The 21,089-nt window shown below is 38.8% G+C and overlaps 1 protein-coding gene across 9 annotated transcripts in view; it reads left to right on the top strand.

The window, feature by feature from the left end:
- The first annotated feature begins 355 nt into the window (after positions 1-355).
- The window catches only part of auts2a (activator of transcription and developmental regulator AUTS2 a), a 693,940-nt gene continuing 673,206 nt past the window's right edge, over positions 356-21,089 (top strand). For 7 of the 9 annotated variants that reach the window (XM_030154094.1, XM_030154090.1, XM_030154095.1 and 4 more), the window contains exons 1-2: positions 356-503; positions 8,046-8,783. In XM_030154094.1, coding sequence (XP_030009954.1) covers positions 8,490-8,783 — 294 coding nt within the window. In that variant the 5' untranslated portion in view covers positions 356-503; positions 8,046-8,489. Of the gene's footprint in view, positions 504-629; positions 882-7,958; positions 8,784-21,089 lie in introns of those variants that run through there. The other 2 variants (XM_030154089.1, XM_030154088.1) reach the window with 2 other exon arrangements.

Genomic DNA, 21,089 nt, shown 5'->3' with positions numbered 1-21,089 from the left:
ACCTGTGATGCACAAACTTGCACATGTCTGCACTGGGGTTTATATTTACTTATATTTGCAGGTTTTGCATGAATTAAAAGCGATGACAGTACGAAGGTGATTCATTGCTGCTAAAAAAAAGGGCGTCGACTGGATCCGTGCGTGATGTAGTTCGGCTTTATTCCGCGTCTGAACCGGGCTCAGACCGAACCTCCACAGGCTGCACTCGTTCGCGCCGCGGAAGGAGCGCGCAGCCTGTAAAGCGGCACTGCGGCATCGGCGTATCACTCCGCCCCGGTTCCCCTCTCTCTTCACCGGGATCCTGAAGCTCGGATCAGGGAGAGAGAGAGAGAGAGGAGCGGAGGAGAGGAGAGGAGGTGGAGGAGGAGACACCACCATGCTTTTCCTTTGCGGGATTTATTTTGTCAGCTCCGAGCCTTTCTAAGTGTCTTAATGTTTTTGTCTTTTTTTCTAGTGACCGAAGGCCTGCAACTTGTCCGGACGGTTCCTCCCCACTCGCAAGGGTTTGCATTTCTTGGTTTTGCATGACGTGTCTTGGAGCACAAAAAAAAAAAAAAAAAAAAAAAAAAAAAAAAAAAAGCCAAAAAAGAAACAGCACCAAAAAAAAAAAAAAAAAAACCTGCAGAGTGCGTTGGCTTGCTTTGCTTTTGTTGTGTGTGTAGTGCAGACTGGAGCTGAGGCAGAGGCAGAGGCAGAGGCTGGGCTCCTCTGCTGCTGCTGCTGCTGTGGGCTGGACTGGATTCCACAGCCTGAGCTCCACTGACAGCACAGGCAGACAAAAAGGACCCGAGCCAACACAAGGAAAACACTGAGACTGAGCTGGGAGAGCCGGGGCCGGTGCTCCCATCCAGTCTGAGCAGATTCTGAGCGGATGTGAGGATGTGCGTTTGTGTCATTAGAGGAGTGCAGGCATGGGGCATCAGGTTAAAGGCATAGGCACAGGAGAGAGAGAGAGAGAGAGAGAGAGAGAGAGGGGAAGCAGAGCCTGGACTGTGACTGTTATTCCTGCTTTGCATTTTTGGATTTGTTAGAAGGCACATCACCATCATCATCATCATCTTCATCTTGCATGGGGAGACATAATTGTGAATGGTTTTGCTGCAGAGTTGTGCTTGGATGTGTCTTTTGTTCCACATGCAGATGCTTGGAAATGTGCAGGGCTTTCCAACATGTGGGACTTTGCAGGGTGTAGCACAAGCTGTGGAGCACTACATGTATGAAGCAGATGAGCTGTGTGTGCTAACAACCTGTGTCCAAGGAGACAATGTAAAGTTGGAGAGATGGAGGTGGTGATGGTGGGGGGGTGGGGGTGGCTGTGACAGATTAGGTTTGGGTTTGTGCGCTGAAGCAGAAACGGTGTGATTCTTCAGGATTTTTGGAGGTATGATGAGTTTTTGTTTTGTTCAAAGGTCTGCAGATTTGTTGTAGTTGGTTCAGTTTTCTACCGTGCACACATACTGTCTGTGTGATGTCATGGATTATACACTTCATATTCCGGACACATACAGAAGCACACAGCACACATCCATGGCCAAATACAAAACCAAAAAAAACCCTGGATCCTGGAGGATTCTGTAAACTGGCTTCAGTCTGGTTTGGGTCGACTCTATATGTAAAGTGTCATGAGAGAACTTCTGTTATGATTTGGTGCCATAGAAATAAAACTGGACTGATTGATGGTTCAGTTTATTATAGTTTGGTCTTTGTTGGATCACTACATGTATGAAGCAGATGAGCTGTGTGTGCTAACAACCTGTGTCCAAGGAGACAATGTAAAGTTGGAGAGATGGAGGTGGTGATGGTGGGGGGGTGGGGGGTGGGGGTGGCTGTGACAGATTAGGTTTGGGTTTGTGCGCTGAAGCAGAAACGGTGTGATTCTTCAGGATTTTTGGAGGTATGATGAGTTTTTGTTTTCCAAAGGTCTGCAGATTGTTGTTGTTGTTGTAGTTGGTTCAGTTTTCTACCGTGCACACATACTGTCTGTGTGATGTCATGGATTATACACTTCATATTCCAGACACATACAGAAGCACACAGCACACATCCATGGCCAAATACAAAACCTCCGATCTGAAAAAATGACTTTTTTCAGGAAACAAAAAAAAAAAAGTGGATCCTGGAGGAATCTGTAAACTGGCTTCAGTCTGGTTTGGACCGACTATATGTAAAGTGTCATGAGAGAACTTCTGTTATGATTTGGTGCCATAGAAATAAAACTGGATTGATTGATTGATGGTTTAGTTTGACTGTAGTCTGGTCTTTGTTGTTGTCGTCAGGTGACCTTCATGTCATAAGAAAGGACAGGATTATGTTGCAGATGGACTAAACATGTGGACTCATCCTGGTTCTCACCATTTAATGTGAAAACTCAAAATGTAAACATTTGCAGATAGCAGGTTTTGTTTTTTGGCCATCGACATGTGTTTTTTTTTTTTTTAGTCCACAGTCCAGTGTGGCTTTAGGCCTGGACTGTGTGTTCTGCTGTGAGAAGGCTGCAGAAGCAGACTGTAAACTGTAGAATGTTCATCTGACAGCGGCCACATGCCTCCAGTGTCAGTGGAGGAATGACCTGTGGAGTGCAGGCTGGTGTCATCAGAGGGTTGGACATGTGTGTACGTTTCATTAACAGCATGAGGAAAACTTCAAGGACGTCTGAGGACTGGGTTAGACCTGCGTTCACATCAGAACGACTGTAGCTTCTGCGCTAACGAGGGTTTGTGACTGACAGTATCCAAGGTGATGCTGTAAACCAGGGCTGTCAAACTCATGTTAGTTCAGTTCCACATTCCCCCAAATATGATCTCATGTGGGCTGCACCAGTAAAATAATAATAACAGCGAGAAACGTACATTTATATGATAATTACACTGGGTTACAAAAAAATGTTTTTTGCAAGTTGTCGAGGTTTTTTCAACTGAATTCGGACCATTTTGCAGCGCTAAATCCAAAACTGACATCTGTTTTTCTCAGTCAGGTTAGGGTTTTTTTGCTAATTTGATTTTGAAAAATTTGATCTTCTCACAAAATATAATAATTAATACCAAAGTCAGATTGGTAAGCACACTTTATGAAACTTGTGACTTGATTCCTGTTAGGTACAATGGTGTATTCAGCGCAGATGGAGCAGAATACGTCAGGCTTATTTTTGCAAGATCTTCTAGTCGAAGCCATTTCATTCACCTGTAATATTAAAAAAAACAATCATAAACTGGCAAAAGTAAAATCTTCAGAACTCGTTTATTGCAAGAAATATGAAAGAATTTTGTATCATATGATGTGAAAAGGCCCATAAATGTAAGCAGAAATGTTCAAAAGCCAATATGTAGCAGAGTTCAGAAAGTTGACCTGATTGAGCAAAATGAATGTGATTTTTGGATTCAGCACCAAAATGATCCTAAATCAGCTCAAAAAACTGAAACAATACATTTGTTGTTGACCAGTGTAATGTTTACCTCTACAAACTTTCGGTAAAAATATGAATAATATGAACAACATGAAAGGTCTGAAGAAAAACAAGTGCAATTTGAACAATCTTCTGCCTCAGTTTATCAGTTTATCATTTACACATGTGCGTTACAACTTACATTACTATTACAAATGCACCAAACATTTAGTAACGGGCACAATATTTGGTAAAATTCCATTTACTGTGCTTCTCTCAAGACATTTTCAGGTTCATATTTGTTCAGGTTATTCACATTATTTGTAAAAGGATACTTTAAGATAAACATTTTCATGTAACACTGGTCTACAGTTTTTTAGAAATGATTTGCTTCAGACATTAAATGTGCTAAATGTTACGTATTTTAATAAGATTAATTGGAAAATAAATGACAAAAGTGCCGGTTTGCTAAAGTTTTCAAGGTATATGATTAAATGTTATTCCACATATATATTGGTTTATGTACATTTATATAATAGTTGTATAAATCTTCCACTAATAGAACCTGTAAAGTGAATGTATTCTAACGTGCAGACAGTGTTTGGAAGTAGATCTTGTAGCTCTGACACAAATATTCCTTTGGAGTCAAACCCATTCTCTCATTAATTCTTGAATTTCACATTTTGACCCAAGGCTGTAACTTGGAAACTTCAGCCAACCAGTATTTATGACTGGATTTTCTTTATCAGTGACTCTCATGTGGTAAAATTTCATTACTTTTATTCTGGAAGCATTTTCTTAGCAGATCAGCGTAATTTAACTTTTTTACACTAAAGCAAAGAGAAAATTTCTAGTGGTCATTATTTATAAGTTATCATAGTATTTTACTGGTTCTGACCCACTGGAGATCATATTGACCTGTATGTGGAGCCTGAATTAAAATGATTTTGACACACTGATTAATTTCTTCAGTGTAATAGTAGTTTGCATTTCACAAATTCATCCCAGGGGCCGGATTGGACCCTTTGACGGGCCGGATTTGGCCCCCGGGCCGCATGTTTGACACCTGTGCTGTAAACTGAGATTATTGGAAAGAAAGCTGTATTCATTCAGATTCAGACCAGGATGTATGTGTGTGTGTGTGTGTGTGTGTGTGTGAGTGTGTTTGTGGAAGAGCTTTTCATCCAGGAGGAGTTCATATTAGTTTATTATTCGGTCTTGAACTGCAACACTGACGCTGCTTCACTTTGCAGAATTCTGTATTTATTTAATGTTGTCACAGGTTTTGCTGCTCATATGTGGATGTTCTATTGAGTCGTAAAACTAGCAAACAAACTCAGCAGCAGAAGTTGAAGGTTGTAGACTGTTGACAACTTCCTGTTCCTCTTGGATGTTTTCCCTTTTGTTTTAGGCTCAGCAGCCGTTACAGTCGGTTTAATTATTAACCTATAAACACCCAGCGTTACTTATGTCAGTTCCCGAAGGAAATTTTCTCCATATATAAGCTTTCTTAAGTGATTTATCACCATTTATTTATAATATGATCCTCTGTATTTTGTATTTTATCAGTATAAATCATGTTTTTTCCTGTATTTAATTCCCTGATCATGAAAATGTTGATAAAAGCTCAGATTGAAGTCAAAGGTTATTATATCAAAAACAGATAAAATTGAAGTAAGAGCAAGTTTTTCAGTCAAATCTCTCATTAACTGAACATAAACCCAGTGTGTCCATCCACTGTCATTGATCCAGCTCCATGGGTTTTACTGATGAATCAATGTTGTAGAAGATGACGGTGTTTCCACGGTAACTACAGAGCCTGTGTTTCGTAAATTTTTTTATTCATTTTGTTCATTTTTTATTAATTTATTTATAATTTTGGTTGTTTTCCTTCATTTCATACTATATTTTGCTTACTTTCCTAAATTTTCTTGCCTCTTTTTTTTAATTTATCTTCAATTTTGTTCATTTTGTGACTTATTTTGTCTGTTAATTATTATTTGGTTGATGGTGCTATCTGTTTTTTGCTATTTGTTGCTTGTTTTACTCTTTTTTTGCCTCATTTTAGTACATTTTTTGATTATTTTTTCATGTTATTTATTGTTTTGTAATTTTTTTAAAATTCTTTTTTGTTCATTTTATTTAACATATATAAACCCAGTGTGTCCATCCACTGTCATTGATCCAACTCCATGGGCTTTACTGGTGAATCAGTGTTGTAGAAGATGACGGTGTTTCCACGGTAACTACGGAGCCTCTGAACGTCCAAATATGGTCTTATCTGATGACCATGAAAAGATGAAGAACTGTATTTTACACCAATTATTTCCATGGATTGATAGAATTAGTGGATCAACAGGTATGAAACAGTTTAGATCAGTAGATGGTTTTAAGTGGTTTTGGTCTTTGAGGGGTTATTACTAAAAACAGACCAAATACTGAAAAATCTGAAATGTTATAGAAAAATATTTGGATAAACACCATAAAACGGTGATTTAAAAAAAACAACTTTGTTCATCTTGTACAACATTGATTCATCAGAAAAACCCATGGAGTTTCATAAATGACAGTGAATGGAGTTTTTATGTTCAGTTATTGATTTATTTACTGAAAAAGTCACTTTTTCTTCAGTTTTCTCTGTTTTTGATGCAATAACCCTCAACTTTAATCTGAGCTTTTATGAACGTCTACATGATCAGTGAATTAAATACAGGAGAAAACATAATCTTTCACTAAAAAAAAAGCAAAATGCAGATGATAATATTACAATAAATGGTGATAAATCACTTTAAAAACGGTTAAATAGATTTTTTTTTTTTAATCATTTGGGAACTCCCACAGAAGTAGCACTGGGTCTTTAAGGGTTAATTTACAAATGTTATTATATATTAACATGCATTTTAAGAGCATTAACCCCCTGTGATTGGTTCATATTTGACATGTGTTCCAAAAAAGTCACTTTTTCTTCAGTTTTCTCAGTTTTTGATACAATAACCCTCAACTTCAATCTGAGCTTTTATGAAGTTCTACATGATCACGTCCAAATGGGTCATATCTGATGACCATGAAAAGATGAAGAACTGTATTTTATATCAGTTATTTGCATGGATCTATAGGATAAGTGGCTCAACAGGTATTCAACGGTTCAGATCAGTAGATGGTTCTGATCGGTGATGGATGTTTGGGTTTTTATGGGTGAAAGTAGGACCAGAGAAGAAACAGTCGGTAAAATGTACATATTATGTGCACGTTAATTAGACTGAGACCAAACCAGCACTGAATGTAGAGCTGCAACCGATTAATCGATTAGGTGCTCGAAGTGAATGGAAAAATTCACGATTCAATTAATAGACTTGAATTGTTTGAAGGGAAATATTCTATTGCAGTTTTCCTGAATTGAAGCTTCTTTAACCCCTTCATGCACAGTGGTCACTCCAGTGGTCACTCCAGTGGTCAGTTCTTCTCCAGCTGTTCTCTGTATATTCATGGGTTTTGTTGTTTTAGTTCCATTTCAGCCGACACAGTGGACACTCATGCACCATCCCATACACTGACATTCAGACCAGTACTGTCACTTTGCTGTTCTAGATAAACCTGATCTGCACTAACATGTTTGAGTGTAAATCAGTTGCTAATAAAAATTGGGAATTTGATAAAATGTGAGAAAACATCAGATTAGCTGCGTTAAAAATGTTTTGATTTGATAGTTTTCACACAGTTTATCACTTTGATATTTGCATTCTTTGCTTCAAAAATTAAACACATGGTGTCCAGTGGATTGGACATTTTTGGAACTCCATGAAAAACTATGAAGGTAGATTTGTTTCTTTATTGCTTTAACAAAAAAAATGTATTTTCAATAAAAAAAAAAAAAAATCCAAAAAATGTAATATTTGAATGTTTCTGCAACAGAAGGTACATTGTGCCAATTATTGTTATTATTATTATTTTTTTAAATACAACTTGGTTAAATTCTTTCAGTGGTGTATCAGTACTTTTTGAACATTTTGAGCACAATTTCAACAATACCGTGATAATAATGATAACTGTGATAATTTTGGTCACAGTAACTATGATATAAAATGTTCATATGGTTCCATCCCCAGTTGCTTGTCTCATGACCAACTGGTTCTCCAGATTATCTATGGATTTATATTCTCTCATGCTTTTGTGCGTCACAGTAAGCGTCCGTGTGAAACACAACAGTGGAACCAATGTTTAACAGCAGAGAAATGAAGGAAACAAAGCTGTGATTCAGGAGAACTGTGGTTGAATGACTTTTGTGGATCACTGTGAGTCCATTAATTGGTTGCAGCTCTAACTGAATGGATCACCAGACGCTCAAGACACTGTAGCGAAGTGAAATTCCTGTTAATGAACGTCTAAAATGTGATGGTTCTAAACAGTTTGGGTCACAAGCTTAAAGCAAAGCCTTTAGAGACGTGAGTGAAGGAGCGTAAAATGAGCTCATCTTAACCTAATGACCGGGCAGTGTAAGAAAACCCGGTGTATCAGCAGGAGAGTCGAATAAAAGGCTGGTCCTGCTGCAGGTAGAACGGTAACGACCCCCCCTTTTGGAAAATGGCTGGAGGACTAAATGCACAGTTGAACTTGCTGAGTGAACATGTTGCAAATGCATGCTCTCTCTGTCTTTATTTTGCAGGAGGGAGAGTTTGCTGACCTTGGGTAAGAAGAGTCAGATCCCGGAGAAGAAAGATGTGGCGTCACCTGCTCAGCTGGCCGCGGCAGGACGTGTTCACCGAGCAGACGTTGGCTTTAACGTGAAACGCTCTTCTTCCTGTGGCGGATTCGACACCTTGGCCATAGAACGCGTTTAATAGCTCATTTTACACCTCTGTCATCGGATTTGATGGACCGCCTTTGGGGATGTTTGCTTGGAACCTAGCTGCACTTCAGTGACCCCACGCAGGGTTTGGGTGTATCTCTTGGATATTACATGGTTACCTTGGATCTAATACTTCGATAACAATCGCTGGGATATTTCAGGGATTCTCCTCGAGGGTTTTTTAACACAAGTGGAGGTCGAGCTGTGCCGGTGGTCGGCACTTGAAGAGTTTGATTATCTCTAAGAGGAGGATTTATCTGGATGTTTCCTGTGAAGAACATGGAGGGCCCTCGATCCAGCGGCCTCCGCAAGAAGAGGAAGTCCAGGTCGGAGCGGGATCGGGAGAGGAGATCAAATGGGATAAGGAACAACCACGTCAAGGGGGGGTCGGTGGTGTTCCGCTTCTCGTCGGATTCGGAGCGGGAGGGTTCCAGGGAGCCTTCCTCGTCTCGGCCCAGACCCCCGCGGAGAAAGCGAAAGGAGTCTAGTTCAGCGGAGGAGGACATCATCGACGGCTTTTCCATCACGGGGTTCGTGTCGTTGGAGGCTCTGGAGGTAAGTGTTCCAACGCCGCCGCCACGCTGCTTTACCTGAGCTGTGCTTAAAGGTGTGGGTGCCAATCCCAGAATGCTTTGCAGAAAGAGGTGTTTGTTGTTGTGCTGAAAACTGCTCCCCCTTCTGAAGTCAGCCATGAACAGGACAATACTGCACTTATGGTTTTATCTGTTTACCTTCTGGAGGGTTTTTTATTATGTTTTATTGCATCTTGTTTGTGTTTATTTGATCTTATTTATTTCTTTATTCGTCTCCATGCTACTCTACTGTTGAACGGTGGAACACTGAACACTTTTTGTCTTGACATTCGATCCAGTACCTGCCGAACAGGTTCAATGTATGTTTTTTATAGTACTGCCAAATGCAATCACTATGTCTGCAAAACAAATCTACCCACGGGTACAAATAAAGGAACCTGGAACCTTAATATTAAAGAATCTGCAAACTGTAAGGTACATAAAACCTTCAAGTTAAATCTTAGACACAACACACAAAAACTATGACAATAAAAACAGATACTGTTGAAAACTACATACAGTTTTCAGCAGGGAGCAGAATTTGGCACCGGGTACCACCGAAAACTGCACCCCCCATCAGAATACACTTGTGAAGCTAAAGAAGTGAGTTGACTTCAGCAGCTCACATTTGGAGTAGGGATGGAACCATATGAACATTTCATATCACAGTTATTGTGACCAAATCGTCACAGTTATCATTATTATCGCGGTATTGTTGAAACATGCTCAAAATGTTCAAAAAGTACTAATACACACACTGGAATAATTTAACCAAGTTGTATTTTTTTTAAAAAAAAAAACAGCAACAAAAAAAATAAAATAAAATAAAATAATAGGCACAGTGTACCCTCTGTGTCAGAAACATTCCAATATTAACCCTTAGTGGTCTGAGCCTATTTTGTCTGTTTTTCAGTCCTTTTGATTTGGCCTTTATATACTATAGAAACAAATGTTTACTATACCCATGTTTGGGATCTGTTTTTTCAGCACAGCTTCATCTATATCATCTGCCTATTGGGGCTGTAAGAAAATATCAGTTCTGGAATATATTGCGATATTTCATTTCACAATACTGTATCGATATTAAAAAGTACTGTATCGATATTTTTAGATATTTATTCAAATGCAGATATTGTGGAGGCTCTTTTTTTTCTTACATTTTATTTATTATTATTTAACACTCTTTTATTAAATAATGTTGGTTCCTTTGTTGGGTTTGAACTCCAATCCTGTTCTGATGTTAGTTGTGAACTAATAGAATCTGAACATTTGAACAGGATCTGAAACTGGAATGTCTGTGAAACAGAATGTCAGTTTGAACACAGTTGGAACATTTGGTGATAGAACATTAGATCCTGTTGGGATCAAATAAAAATGTGTTTAGTATTTGTGCAGATTTCTGCTGGAATTCAATTCTCCAAGGAAATAATCATTAAAAAAAAAAAAAAAAGAAACAAACAAAAAATTGCCTTTTAACAGTATCATGATATATCGTTATATATCATATTGTGATCCTAGTATTGTGATTTGTATCGTATCACCAGATTCTTGCCGATACGCAGCCCTACTGTCTATTATTTTTTTTCACATTAACCTAATATAAAAACATAACAGGCGAAAAAAAACACAAAAAATAAATAAAATCCAATTTGAAAAATGTCTATAATTTATTGCATAAATAACACACAGATGTTTAATGAACCTTTTCAAAGACTTTAAAGTGAATATTGGTTCCAAATATTAGTATAGAAAATTAAAATTGTAATAAATTCAAACTATACTGAAATATTTGATATAAAAGCAGATCTTTACATAGGAGTTTTCTCCCCTAAAAGTGCGGTAATCAAACACAGTTATCATGAGAATTAGAATTTAAACACTAACACTAACTGTGATTTTACCACCGTTTATCGTTATACCGGTAATCGTTGCATCCCTAATTTGGAGCTCTTCTGGTGCGACAGGGTGCATTTGGTGGCCGTGGCCCTCTTCGTGGCTGACTTGGGTGGGGGGTGTTGTTTTTCTCAGCTGCTGTACGCTGTGGTTCTGGTCGGGGAGTGGAACTGGGCCCAACACTGGTTCGGTCCTGCAGCCCCGTGCCTCGGACTGGGTGTGTTTTCAGGCTCTGGTGTGAGCTGGAGTTGAACAGATGTAGCTTTTAAACGTAGCGCTGCAGCCAGAGATGACTGTGTGTCACTGAGAGGCGTTTTGTTGAGAGTCTGCTCTGGATTTGTTTTCGCAGGAGTTTTCTGCCAAAGCCCTGGCTGCTACATGAGGGATGTCGGGCTCCGGTTGTAGCGGTTGTCGCGCCTTTGTACGATTCAGAGTGAAAAAGCAATTTGATCCATGTTTCAACAGTTACTCAGAGTGGGAGTAATTTATTGAGCACTGGCGATCCGTTTTCCTTGGAACACAAACTAGGCACAGGCTGCTGACGTATGACTTCCACCAGGAAAACATCCACACACACACACACACACACACACACACATACACACACACACACACACACAAACACACACACAAGTGGCACAAATTCAACACATTGGACGATAAATGAGGAGTTTAAGAGCCACTGTTCACTTCTACAACAACACACTTCAGTCTTTAAGGGTCAGGGGGTCAAACATTTAGAGCACAGGTGTCGAACATGCGGCCCTGAACCACATGGACAATCAATGGGATTTGATGGAGAACAAAAAAATAATGCAACTTTCTTTCTTTGGGATCCCTATTAGCGGTACCACAGCTACAGCTCTTCTTCCTGGGGTCTTTACATTAACCCTTTCATGCACACTGGTCACTACAGTGGTCAGCTACTCTACAGCTGTTCTCTTGTATATTCATGGATTTTGTTTTTCTTTTCGTTTTTTTTTTTTTGTTTGTTTGTTTTTTACACATATCTTTATTACAGTTTTAAGACACTACATATCTTTTCTGACATGAATTGGTAACATTATGTGGATCTCTCCTGAGCATAAACCCCCAGAATCATAAGCCCTCCCCATAGTTTTCACACAGTTCATCAGTAAATACATGTTTCTGTGCATCAAAAATTAAACGTGGTGTCCAGCTGAGTGGATATTTTTGCAACTTCATGAAGATTTTTTTTTTTTTTTTATGTATTTTTAAAAATTTTTAAAAATTATTTTTATTTTATTATTTTTTTTATTTATTTATTTTTCAGAAGAACATTTTCAATCACATTGTTTTTTTCATGCCTAAAGAGGAATAAAAACACTCAGGAAAAAATTTTTGATTAAGGTTCTCATAATTCGTGCATGAAAGGGTTAATCTTTACAACTTGTCAATGCAAATAACATACAATATAATCATTCAAAACAATTTTCACATTTCACTGTTACTGTATCTGAAGGAGTGTGACGGGGATCCTCTGACCTTTAAACACAAGGGAAATGTTTGCATCCTCTCATTTCATGTCTGCTGTCAGATCCTCGTCTCTTTTTGCCGGTGTGATCGTCTGGATAGTAGAAGCTGTCCTCACTTCACCTCCGTTACCCAGTTTTCACAGTTTCTTCATGTTTTTTTCCCTCATTTTAAGTCAGTTCCTCATGTTCGGTTTGACCTTTTCGATGGTCTTTCCATCGACGTTATCGCTTTCATTCTCTCGAGTTTGAGGATCAAATCAGCAAGTAGTTTTAGAGAAGGCATATTTATACACTGTAAAAAAAAAAATAAAACAAACAGTAAAAAAAACCCAGTAATATTCCGGCAGCAGGGCTAACTCCACCTCCCATTTGTTGGTAGTATTTGGATGTTCTCTTCGTTGCTGTGTGTGGGTGCAGGTGCGTTCCTTTTTGCTGATGGTTTGGTTGAAGTGCTGCTGTGAAGCTCGTCTTTGTTAAACTGTTTCTACCTGTGTTCCAGCCTACATGGTGTATATTCAGTACGTTTGTGTAGATTTTCATTCATCCTTCAAGAGCAAAGACACGACGGCAGAGAAACACAAACAAGGTCAACGAGTCTGCTCTGTTATTAAAGATTAAAGACGGTAAACACGTCTTGAAACGCTGGGGTTTGTGTGCGTTTCCGAGCCGTTGTGACACACTTTTCCTGCCTGTCTGTAAATGTGCTCGTGCATATGACAGCGGCGGCGTGTCTTTGTGTGTCAGGTAAAGTTGAACTGCTCTCAGGTCAGACCCCTGGAGCTCCATGCTAGTGTTCTCCATCTGTCACCGCCCAGGCCTGGGCTGCATGTGCACGACGCTGCGTAGGCTTCCAGTGTGAGGCTGGAGATGGCGGCCGTCAAACACACAAATGCGAAAATGACACTGAACATTAGAGCGGAAAGATATATTGTTATTGTATAGATATTTAGATATGAACATTCAAGATATTAATATAGAAAAAGAAACGATATAAATGATATAGATTTCCCCTGTGCTCGCCCTGCAAGTACAGCTGTGGAAGTCACAACAAATTTAATTTATTCGTACTTCATGTTAATGTTGATGACTGGCAGTGAGTTCTTATAAATAAAACTGCACTTTCCACATTCTTTTGTATTATGATGTTTGTATTTTTCTGAAAAATGTCTGGTTTTCACCGAACCCGTAGTCACATCGTATCATATCCAAATCGAGATATCTGGTACGAATATCGAGATATGAAATTTTGTCCATATGGTTCAGCCCTACTTAACATACAGGGGTTGGACAAAATAATGGAAACACCTTCACCTCAGGATGATAATGCCCCAATCCATACAGCTAGAATTGTTAAAGAATGGCATGAGGAACATTCTAATGAAGTTGAGCATCTCGTATGGCCGGCACAGTCCCCAGACCTCAACATTATTGAGCATTTATGGTCAGTTTTAGAGATTCAAGTAAGACGTCAATTTCCACCGCCATCGTCTCTAAAAGAGTTGGAGGGTATTCTAACTGAAGAATGGCTGAAAATTCCTTTGGAAACAATTCACAAGTTGTATGAATCAATACCTCGGAGAATTGAGGCTGTAATTGCCACAAAAGGCGGACCTACACCATATTAAATTATATTTTGTTGATTTTTTAAGGTGTTTCCATTATTTTGTCCAACCCCTGTATTAACCCTCAGTGGTCTGAGCCTAGTTTGGCCGTTTTTCTGTACTTTTGATTTTGCTTTTATATACTATACAGCACAGGGGTCAAACATGCGGCCCGGGGGCCAAAACCGGCCCGCCAAAGGGTCCAATCTAGCCCACGGGATGAATTTGCAAAGTGCAGAAGATATTAACAGTCAAGGGCGTTGAACTCGAAAATAACAGCATAATAATCTAGAAATAATGACTCCAGATTGTCTTCTTGGTTTAACCCTTTCATGCATAGTGGTCACTACAGTGGACAGCGGTTCAAAGCCGTTCTCTTCTATATTCATGGGTTTTGTTGTTTTAGTTCCATATCAGCCAACACAGTGGACGCTCATGCATTATTCCATAACACACTGACATTCAGACCATTCCTGTAACTTCACTGTTTTTGAAAAACCTGATCTGCACTGACATACTTGAGTGTAAACCACTTGTTTTTTTGTTTTTTGTTTGTTAGACACAAAGGTTTTTTTTGCATATTATCTCCATGAAGTGAGTAATAACTAGCATTAGAGTATGTTAAAATGCGAGAAAACATCAGATTTGCAGCATTAAAAATGTTTTTATTTCATTTTCATGTTACTTTCTTACGGAACAGGATTAGGCTTGTATCTCTAATTTCTATGTTTTAGAGTGAAAAAAGTTAAATTATATTATCAAAATTTTTTACACCCTTTAAAAAAATGTGAAAAACATGAACAACCATGACCAAAATGAAATTTATTTAGAAAAAAAGTACAGTTTTAACAATTTATGCCATTATTTGGCCTCAGCTTCTCATTTCCACATGTTCATTACAACTTACAGATCACAGTGGATCTACAAATACACAAAACATTTAGTAACACAGACATTTCAGATTGTTCATATTTGTTCAGGTTTTTCACATTTTTTGTATAAGGCTAGTTTGTAAATGTTAACATTTTTGTATAATTTTACTTTTTTTTTTTTTTACACTAAAACAAAGAGAAAAATGTGTGGTTTCATTATTTATAGGTTGCTATGGTAGTATTTTACTGGTCTGACCCACTTTAGATGGAATTGACCTAAAGTTATTTTGACATCCTTGATTGTTAATATCTTCAGTGTAATTTTTGTGTTTCACTAATTCATCCTGCTGGACCCACTGGCGGGCTGGTTTTGGCCCCTGGGCCGCATGTTTGACACCCCTGATGTAATAGTTTGCTATACTATGTTGCAAATAAACGCTAATTTTAGACACATTTAGTCTATATAATGTCTATTATTGTGGACAGAGGCAGTAAATCCAGGTGTAGATTACTGCACAAAGGGTCAGGATCTGTCCAGTCAGTCCAGCTGTGATTTACAAGGAGGACAATTAGTACTGGACAAACAAGAACTGAAACTATGAATTATGAAAGAGCTGCAGCATCTGAAACTGACCACAGTGAACATCTGACACAGAAACAGAACCACAGTGCTGCAGTTTCACAACCACAGTGTCATGTCTGTTATGTTTGTGATTGTCTCTTTCTCAACTCACTATTTATTTTTTATTAGTAAGTTTATTTTCAGCAATTACTAGAAATTTCAGGCGACCCCATTTGAATTCCAGGCGACCCCACCTGGGGTCCCGACCCCAAGGTTGAAAAACACTGTACTATATCAACATAAAAGGCCAAAAAACAAACAAAAAATATGAGATCCGAAAATTTGGAATTTTTTTTTTATAATTTAATGTATAAATACCTCAAAGATGCTTCATGAACCTTTTCAAAGACTTTAAAAGTGAATCTTGGTTCCAAATATTAGGTATAGAAAATTAAAATTGTAATAAATTCAAACTATACTCAAATATTTGACATAAAAGCATATTTTTACACAGGTGTTTTCTCCACAAAAGTGCATTAATCAAACACAGTTACCATGATAATTAGAATTTAAACGGAAATACTAACCTTTGGCAATTTTACCGCAGTTTCATTATACCGGTAATCGTTCAGGTGTGGACTCTGCTGTCTAATCCATGTGTAAAATGATGCTGTTGTCCAGTCTTTATGTTTTCTACAAACTGATGCATGAAGTAAACGTTGTGAGCTCATAGAAGTGATGCTGTTCAATTAAATATTAGAGCATCAGATTTGACCTGTTGTGTTCTATTCAAGGTTTTATTAACCCTTTCATGCACACTGGTCACTACAGTGGACAGCTGTTCAAAAGTGTTCTCTTGTATATTTGTCAGGGTAGAGACTGCGATCTGGTAGGATCGGCGATTCTACCAGTAGAGACTCCGATCGGAGTCTCTACTGATAGAAACTCCGATCGGAGTCTCTACTGATAGAAACTCCGATCTTACCAATAGAATTGCCAAATGCAAAGTTAATGTTGAAATTCCAAAGGTTTTGAGAAAATTGTTGTCATTTATATTTCACAAATGGTTTTAATATTTGGTGCTTTCCATAAATTATTCATATATTATGTGAGCGTGCTGAGACTAACTAAAAAGTCCAGATGTGGTCATTGTACACATATAGTTTGAATATTTTAATACTAACCCTAACCCTAATTTCAACATTAACTTTGCATTTGGCAGTTCTATTGGTAAGATCGTAGTCTCTACCAGTAGAGACTCCGATTGGAGTTTCTACCAGTAGAGACTACGATCGGAGTCTCTACTGGTAGAATCGCCGATCCTACCAGATCGCAGTCTCTACCCTGATATATTCATGGATTTTGTTGTTTTAGTTCCAGATCAGCCAACACAGTGGACGCTCATGCATCATCCCATACACTGCCATTCGTACCATTTCTGTAACTTTGCTGTTCTAGATAAACCTGATCTGCAGTAAGATGTTTGAGACTAACAAAACTAATTGTTATTACACTATAATTAACAGGGTTTTTTTTGCATATTATCTCCATGCAGGTACGTTAAAATGTGAGAAAACATCAGATTAGCAGCATTAAAAATGTTTTTATTTCATAGTTTTCACACAGTTTATCAGTAAATACATGTTTCTTTGGTTCTAAAACTAAATGCATGGTGTCCAGCTGAGTGGACATTTTTGTAAGTCCATAAAAATAGGCTAACAAAAATCAATAGAATTATTATTTTTATGCCTAAAGAGGGATAAAAACACTCAGGAAAAAACTTGTGATTAAGGTCCTCATAATTCATGCATGAAAGGGTTAAAGTGTAGGATTGAGCTGTACTGGTATTTCCATCTGTTAAATCCAAATTATTACTGTGAACACTGGTATCGATCCAGAATTCCCCCTTCAGTTTAGAAGGAATAATACAGATAATAATGAACAGACAAAGGAGACGGAGCTGGACTGTTTCCATCAGTTTGTCTATTTTTAGTTGTGTTCACTGGTGTGTTCGGTGTGTGTGTGCGTGTGTAGTTCAGGGACTGTACGTTAAACGGTGAGTTGTGTTTTCATTATGATGCTATTTGTGTCATTACGCCGCTCCGGGGCTCCACTATGGTCCTCTCCAACCCCCTCTGAACCGCTAACCGTTAGCTCACTATTGTTTCTCGTAAACACTTGTGATGTCTCTTCCAGTTGGAGCTCAGCGGCTTCATTTTCCCAAAACCCAAACTCTTTCACCTCAAATTGAGCAAGAAATTACAAAGACCCATTGAGGCTTTCTTCATTCGTTTCACGGAGATCAAAGAAGGCCGCTGCAGATGTCTGTTTCAGGCAGTTTACCCAGCACCACTGCTATCGCTGCACTTGAAGAAATGAGGAAATTATTGAGCGGCTTCTCCTCTCAAACCTTTACTGTGTTTCAGCCGTTTGACTTGAAAGGGCTTCAGAACCTGGACATGGCCCCGCCGACCAAAGTGGATTTTTAAAATGATGCCTCAGTTAACCCACGGCTCCGTTATTTCCACATAATTAGTAGTTTGTAGTCGCTTTAACATCGGACATCTGCACCAAACTTTACCCAGATTTACTAAATGTCCAAAAACAGACGTGTGTAATGTCGGTTTGTCCATTAAATCACAAATGCGATGATTTGTTTGTTTATTATCGCGAAATGGCACGAGAAGTCATTCCATACACATGGAGATGAACGTAAATATGGTGTTGATTTACAGATATATACATTATTATATGTTTCCCCTCTGTCTCCTACTAAATTAAAAAATGATTGGGTTTCCTGTAGAGCTGCAACCGATCGACTCAGTGATCCAGAAAAAATCCTTCAACCACAGTTCTTCTGAATCACACCTTTGTTTCCTTCATTTCTCTGCTGTTAAACATTGGTTCCACTGTTGTGTTTCACACGGACGCTTATTGTGACGCACAAAGAAGCTTCAGTTCAGGAAAACTGGAGTAGAATATTTCCCTTCAGTCAGCTCCAGTCGATTAATTGAATCATGAATGTTTGCATTTGCTTCAAGCACCTAATCGATTAATCGTTTCAGCTCTAGTCCACACATACTGCGACACGTTTCTTCTTCTTCTTCTTCTCCTTCTTCTTTTCTCCTCCTCCTCCTTCTTTTCTTCTTCTTCTTTTCTTCTTCTCCTTCTCATCCTCCTCCTTCTCCTTCTTTTCTTCTTCTTCTTTTCTTCTCCTTCTCATCCTCCTCCTTCTCCTTCTTTTCTTCTTCTTCTTTTCTTCTCCTTCTCATCTTCCTCCTTCTCCTTCTTTTCTTCTTCTTCTCCTCCCCCTCCTCCTCCTTCTTCTGCTTCTCCTTCTCCTCCTTCTTCTTCTTTTCTTCTTCTTCTTCTTCTCCTTCTTCTCCTTTTCTTCTCCTCCTCCTCCTCCTTTTCTTCTTCTCCTTCTCCTCCTTCTCCTTCTTCTTCTCCTCCTCCTCCTCCTTCTTCTTCTTCTCCTTCTTTTCTTCTTCTTCTTCTCCTCCTCCTCCTCCTCCTCCTTCTTCTTCTCCTTCTCCTTCTTCTCCTTCTTTTCTTCTTCTTCTCCTCCTCCTCCTTCTTTTCTTCTTCTCTTCTTCTTCTTGTAACCTACGTCAACATCTGTTTTTTTAATTCACCTGACTCTAGCTGTGAAAAAGGTCTTTCCGTTGCAGTTTCGTGTATATACCATTTGCACTACACCTGAAAAACCACTTCTTATTGTAAACATTGCACTTTTTTTCTTCAGAATTTTCACTTTGTTCATATTTGTTCATGTTGTGTTCAAGTACAGTTTGTAGGTGTAAACATTTTCATCATGGAATTTGACTTTTTCACTCAAAAACATAGAGGAAACTTTGGAGTTGACATTATTTCTCAGTTCTTCTCCTATTATTTTTGACTGGTCCGGCCCACTTTAGCTCATATTAGTCTGAATATGGAACTGAACTGAAGTGACTTTGACAGCCCTGCTCGAAGCTCTTGAAACACTCACAGTCCGCTGACGTCCTGCAGGCTTTGTCACTCGTCTAAATAAATTTTCCTCCCAACGTCATTTGTTACACGCCATAAAGAACAGAAGTCAACAGATCCAGAGTCTGCACAGACAGTTTTCAGGCCGACGCTGGGCACAGTGCATGGGCTGCATATGGACGGGGCTGGAGGGCGGCCTGGTGGACGCTCAGTGGAGTGGATGCTTCAGTTACCTCGTACGAGCAGGGTCACAGATGGCACGAAGAAAGGAAGAACCAACAGCAAGTGTCTGGTGGAGTGTCGAGCCAATGTTCCACACCAGAACACAGTCTGAGCTGCAGTGGACGGACCGACACACGTCAGATCATTTCACTGATCTGAGGTTTTATTATGGGTTTTTTTATTTTTATTTTGTGTAATTGAACTTAATGAAAGGCTCAGAAAAGGTTAAATTGATGCATTTTCATTTGCATCACCGAGATTTCCCTGGTTAAAAGAGTGGATAGATGAAAAAAAAAAACAACAGAAAATAACGCAATGATAAAAAAAATAATAATAATAAATATATTCAGTGCCAATGAAAACGCAACACTTGAAGATTCTCATATTTTTTTAAATCGATGAGGATTTTTATTCCATAAGCTCTTTGGAATTAATCATAGGCCATTTCTGTACAGTAAAAATAAGAAAATCACATCCAAATTTGTTGACAAAAAATAAGGATAAAGAAGGAAACTCCAGGACCCCCAAAACCAACAGTCACAAGGCGGTCCTGGAGGTTCTGCAGCTCAGTGTAGCGGTCCTGCTGTGGCGTGGTCACAGGTGCTGGTCCAGGTCCAGGTCTGTCTGCAGTTGTCCAGTTTCTTCATGCCTCTGTTGCATCCTGACTATGGTGGACACATTGCATCCAAAACGGTGCACCACCTGCCGAGCACAGATTCCGGCCTCCAGGAGCCCCATAGCATGGCATCTGTGGTCAGGTGTCAGTCTGGGCATCGCTGAGTTATTGCAAATGATTTTGGTGCTTTTCAGTTTGCCTTTATATACAGAACATGAGCACTCCTGAACTGACCACAGTTCCTTAAGTTGAGCAGTTCATTGCTGAGCAATGAGAAAAACCAGTCTTATGAACGCAGACAAGTTCATTCAAGTGTGACAACAGCTCAACTGTCTCAGGTTGTTAAGAAACTGTCTGGGATTATCTTCTACAGGTGAAACTGAAACATACTGATGCAGCTCAGGAACAAGAAAACACATTCAAGTGTTGTGTTTTCATTGGCACTGAGTGTAATATCAGTGTCAAAAAGCTGTATTATTGGAAGTGCTTAGACCACAGGTGTCAAACATGTGGCCCGGGGGCCAAATCCGGCCCGCCAAAGGGTCCAATCTGGCCCCTGGGATGAATTTGTGAGAAAATTGCAAAAAATTACACTGAAGAAATTAACAATCAATGGTGTCAAAATCATTTTAATTCAGGTTCCACATACACACACATACAGTCCAGTTAGATTTAAACTGGGTCAGAACCAGTAAAATATGATCAGAATAACCTATAAATAATGACAACCCCACATTTTCTCTTTGTTTTTTGGTGTAAAAAAAGTAAAATTACATGGAAATGTTTGCATTACCAAACTATACGTTTACAAAAAATGTGAATAACCTGAACAAATATGAACAAACGGAAATGTCTGAAGAAAAGTAAATGCAATTTGACCAATATTCTGACAGAATATTGGTCAAATTGCACTTGTTTTTCTGAAGACAATTCAAGTTGTTCATGTTATTCAGATTTTTATGGAAACTTTGTCGATGTAAACCTGATCAGAATAGAATTTTACTGTTTTCACTGTTATTATTTTACTGGTCTGACTCACCGCAGATCATATTAGTCTG

The sequence above is a fragment of the Sphaeramia orbicularis genome, chromosome 14 (genome assembly GCF_902148855.1).
Source record: "Sphaeramia orbicularis chromosome 14, fSphaOr1.1, whole genome shotgun sequence".
NCBI lineage: Eukaryota > Metazoa > Chordata > Actinopteri > Kurtiformes > Apogonidae > Sphaeramia > Sphaeramia orbicularis.
Note: the sequence above shows the minus strand (reverse complement) of the source record. Positions and strands in the feature narration are given on the sequence as shown.